This window comes from Nerophis lumbriciformis, linkage group LG19, assembly GCF_033978685.3.
Source record: "Nerophis lumbriciformis linkage group LG19, RoL_Nlum_v2.1, whole genome shotgun sequence".
Taxonomy (NCBI): Eukaryota; Metazoa; Chordata; class Actinopteri; order Syngnathiformes; family Syngnathidae; genus Nerophis; species Nerophis lumbriciformis.
Genome location: NC_084566.2, coordinates 22,381,625 through 22,386,624, shown reverse-complemented (window position 1 = coordinate 22,386,624; position 5,000 = coordinate 22,381,625). Strand labels below are relative to the sequence as shown.

Below are 5,000 nucleotides of genomic sequence, written 5' to 3'. Positions count from 1 at the left end.
CTCAGGTGTTATGAGAGCCCAGGTTGCTCTGATAGTGGCCTTCAACTCTTCTGCGTTTTTGGGTCTGGCATTCTGCATCTTCCTTTTCACAATACCCCACAGATTTTCTATGGGGCTAAGGTCAGGGGAGTTGGCGGGCCAATTTAGAACAGAAATACCATGGTCCGTAAACCAGGCACGGGTAGATTTTGCGCTGTGTGCAGGCGCCAAGTCCTGTTGGAACTTGAAATCTCCATCTCCATAGAGCAGGTCAGCAGCAGAAAGCATGAAGTGCTCTAAAACTTGCTGGTAGACGGCTGCGTTGACCCTGGATCTCAGGAAACAGAGTGGACCGACACCAGCAGATGACATGGCACCCCAAACCATCACTGATGGTGGAAACTTTACACTAGACTTCAGGCAACGTGGATCCTGTGCCTCTCCTGTCTTCCTCCAGACTCTGGGACCTCGATTTCCAAAGGAAATGCAAAATTTGCATGGTTGGGTGATGGTTTGGGGTGCCATGTCATCTGCTGGTGTCTACCAAGACGAACTGAACTTTTCAGATGAATTGAATGCCCTGAGAATGGGCAACCATTAAAGCCTCTAATGTAGTTGTGGCACTGCAGTATGACCATGCTGATGTGTTTTGTTTATCTTGGAATTATGGTCGAGGCACCTTCATAAAGTAAAGTATTATGATATAAGCACTATGTGAGCTGTACTCTATGTCCCTATAAGTGTTTGCACGGCTTTAATACCATGCTGGAGTGCGGTGTGGTGGCTGTAGAGGTACAGTATGTGATATGTCCATTCAGGTTTGCACTTGCTATTCTGACATGCATTTGTTTGTTTTGGGGGGTATGTTTGAGACACTTTTACAATGTATCAGCTAGTGTTGTCCCGATACCAATATTTTGGTACCGGTACCAAAATTATTTTGATACTTTTTGGCAGAGGTGGGACCAAGTCATTGTTTTGCAAGTCACAAGTAAGTCTCAAGTCTTTGCCCTCAAGTCCGAGTCAAGTCCCGAGTCAAGACAGGCAAGCCCCGAGTCAAGTCCAAAGTCAAGAATGGAAAGTCTCAAGTCAAGTCCTAAGTCCTGCATTTTGAGTTTCGAGTCCTTTCAAGTCCTTTTAACCACAGACTAATATATTAACACAAATTGTGTATGCTTTTCAAACGCTGTATTTATTTATTAAAACAAGTGCATTTTAAATTGCAGGAAAGAAAATTGTGCTGACATTGCACTTTATAATAGCACTATTAACCAGTCATTTTAAACATTAACTCATTCCTTTACAGAACAAACACATTGAAAAATAAAGTGCAAATGTACTTATTTGTACAAAAGTGTTAACATTGAAAAAACATGACATATACGTGAACATAACAAAAAAGTTGTACTTTTTATATGTCAGGGCCCTATGCTGCATTGCATTTGCAAAAGACCAAATTAGCCAAGAGTCTGTCAGTCATTTGTGCACGATGGGGGCGTAGTATGATGCCACCATGGCTGAAAACTCGCTCCACTGGAGCACTGGAGGCAGGCACTGCCAAGACTCTCATGGCCACTCGGAACAGTGAAGGAAGAGTCTTCATGTTCAATGCCCAGAACAAAAGGGGGGGGAGTTTTTTTGGGTTGGTGCACTACTTGTAAGTGTATCTTGTGTTTTTTATGTTGATTTAATTTAAAAAAAAAAATATATATATATATATATATTTCTTGTGCGGCCCGATACCAATCGATCCACGGACCAGTACCGGGCCGCGGCCTGGTGGTTGGGGACCACTGAGGTAAACAACCAACAGTATGTCAGAAAGCTAGCTAAAACGGTACACATATTCATAATATAGTATACATTTTAACTGACCTTTATTTTACTATTTTTGTCTTTTTTTTAGGTGGCTAAAATACGCGGTGCTGCTGACCGCCATCTAACGTTACGTGTGATATATTTACTAACGTAACCCTGCTTAAAAAAATCACTGAACAAAAAGTATGAATAAGGTAGTGAACTGCAACAGATTCCCGTGTTTTCAATAACGTTATAACGTTAGCAGTGAGTTTACAGCCTCACTGATTTAACTACACAGCAAATAAAAGTCACGTTACTTAATTAGCCAATAAACGTTATCTTACATTCAAAACTTACCGTTCTTTGTGCAACTTCAAATGCCGGACGAAGTTGGAAGTTGTTGCCTCTCCATCAGTAATTTTCGAACCGCATGTGTTGCATACTGCAAACCGTTTTGTGTTGACCACCTCGTAATTTTTATACCCAAACGAAATTATTTTAGGCATCATTTTTTGTTCACTGGCGTGTGGTTTGGACATGTCTTCTTCGTTGGTTGTCCTGCAATTTGATTGGATGAATGCTGTGTGATGAAAACAAAGTAGATCTAATTTGATTGGCTGTTGTACTGAGACCACACCAGCTGACACACGCAACGCTGATAGACAAGTACACAATGAAAAATACGGAGCGCTCCCGAATAACTTTTTCATCTTTGGGTTTTGGGGAAAGTAGCAAGTCATGTCAAGTCATGTCAATTCAAAAGGCTCAAGTCCAAGTGAAGTCACAAGTCATTGATGTTAAAGTCTAAGTCGAGTTGCAAGTCTTTTTACATTTTGTCAAGTCGAGTCTAAAGTCATCAAATTCATGACTCGAGTCTGACTCGAGTCCAAGTCATGTGACTCGAGTCCACACCTCTGCTTTTCGGTACTTTTTTAAATAAAGGCAACCACAAAAAATTACATTATTGCCTTTATTTCAACCAAAAATCTTAGGGTACATTAAACATATGTTTATTATTGCAAGTTTGTCCTTAAATAAAATAGTGAACACACAAGACAACTTGTCTTTCATTAGTAAGTAAGAAAACAAAGGCTCCTAATTTAGCTGCTGACATATGCAGTAACATATGTCATTTTCCATTCTATTATTTTGTCAAAATTATTAAGAACAAATGGTAGAACATTAATTATTAATCTACTTGTTCATTTACTGTTAGTATCTACTTACTATCTCTTTTAACATGTTCTATCTACACTTCTGTTAAAATGTAATAATCACTTATTCTTTTGTTGTTTGATATTTTACATTAGTTTTGGATACCACAAATGTGGGTATCAATCCGATACCAAGTGGTTACAGGATCATACATTGGTCATATTCAAAGTCCTCATGTGTCCAGGGACATATTTCCTGAGTTTATAAACATAATATAATTTTTTTTTAAATGAAAGAAGATGTGATGCCAAAAAATCTCGACGTAATCATAGTAGTATCGACTAGATACGCTACTGTACTTGGTATCAATACAGTGGATGTTAGGTGTAGATCCACCAATGGCAGACCAGTACCTTTCAAAGGCGGTATAGTACTGAATATGATTCATTAGCATTGTGGTACTACACTAATACCGGTATACCGTACAACCCTAGTATCAGAATTATGTTGTTGAAAATGCGAGCTGTCTATTTGAGTCCAAGATGTCTATTCGGGTTTGCACTTTTTGCAAGGCTGTAAGACCATGCTGGAATCCGTTGTTTGTCGTGTGAGCTATACTCTGTTATATGTTGTCTTTTGGTATGTTTGATGGCCTTTTACAAAGTTATTGCTTGCTGTTTGTTCACTTGCTGCATGGCTGTAAGACAGATGGGTGATTTACTTTGTGTATAGTTTCTTCATATAAGCTTGTTAGGTTGCATGTGTCAAGAGTAAAAGCACAGATGCAGAGTTAAACCTGACAAGGTGGTAAAAGTAAAGCGAAATAACAACACAACCTCTCTGGAGACAATGTTTGGCTGTGAAAGGAATAAGAAAACATGTCTGACATTCAACAGAACACAACCCTTTTATTGCAGGTTAGATCCAAAGCAGTGACCTCAATTAGATCAATTGGGCTGTGCTGAAGTCATTAACACTTTTGTAATTTGACTTTTGAATTTAAATGCCTGTTCATCTGGAATTAAGTGGGCTTCAATCGTCATGACCTGGCACTCACACAGTGAGAAAAAGACTCGCAAAGCCAACACACCGCATCAGAAAGTCATTTTCAAAGAAGTATATGTAGTAGAAATACTTACAGTCGTGAGGTGAAAGACTGAAACACATCACAGCATGTACCGTACATTCACCTGCTATACTGTAACATGTGGTGCATTGACATGATACTGACCGACCGCTAAAACGAAGACGGAGAAGATGCCTATGACCTGCCATAAGCGCAGCCCCCAAAACACGACGGTCTCTGATGTGACCGGGTCGGGCTTCTTTGGGGGATCTGTGGGTAGAAGCTAAGGGAGGAAAAAAAGAAGAAAATACAACAATAAATAAAGGATGTACCTAGTAAACACACAAGGTATTTTTTTAGGTAAGTTTCAAGCTAATATGCGAATAAAGGAAAGAAAGTCAATACATTTTCATGGAAATACAGAAATTATTATTGATAAGTTATTGCTACAAATTAGTATTGTATTTGTATGTCTTCTCAATTGCTCTGTAGATATTTATCTCAAGTATGGCAACGCTGGGATTTGGTTGAAGTTGTTCTGTTTTTTTTTCCATTAGACAGATTAACATTCTGTGGGATTTTGTAAATAATAATAATAATAATAATAATAATAATAATAATAATTAGCTTCATTGTCCCTGAGGAGAAATTTGTCTTGGACTTCAAGACACAGCGTTTTATACATACATACATATATACAGTTCATCCGACAATACAGTGACGACAGTGAACAGTGCGCAGGTATATCAGTTAGTTATGAGATCACACATTACACTCCCAAAATGAGATAAATAGTTAATAAAAAAAAATAATAATAAATCCAGAAATGCACTGAAAGTGCATGTATTTAATTTATTCTGGGCCTGCTGCAATGCAAGCACCCAAAGCATGGGAATGCATAGCAAGCAGCCCATATTAATCATGTTTGGACTTATACTTTAATATTCTGCTTAATGTGCCCTAATGAAGACGGGACGAACCCCTGCATATTGTATATCGT

The 5,000-nt window shown here is 38.6% G+C and overlaps 1 protein-coding gene across 3 annotated transcripts in view; it reads right to left on the bottom strand.

The window, feature by feature from the left end:
* tmie (transmembrane inner ear) overlaps positions 1-5,000 on the bottom strand; it is a 41,961-nt gene that overhangs the window by 16,299 nt on the left and 20,662 nt on the right. For all 3 annotated transcript variants that reach the window (XM_061979298.2, XM_061979300.2, XM_061979299.2), the window contains exon 2: positions 4,166-4,283. In XM_061979298.2, the coding sequence (XP_061835282.1) occupies positions 4,166-4,283 (118 nt within the window). The remainder of the gene's footprint in view (positions 1-4,165; positions 4,284-5,000) is intronic.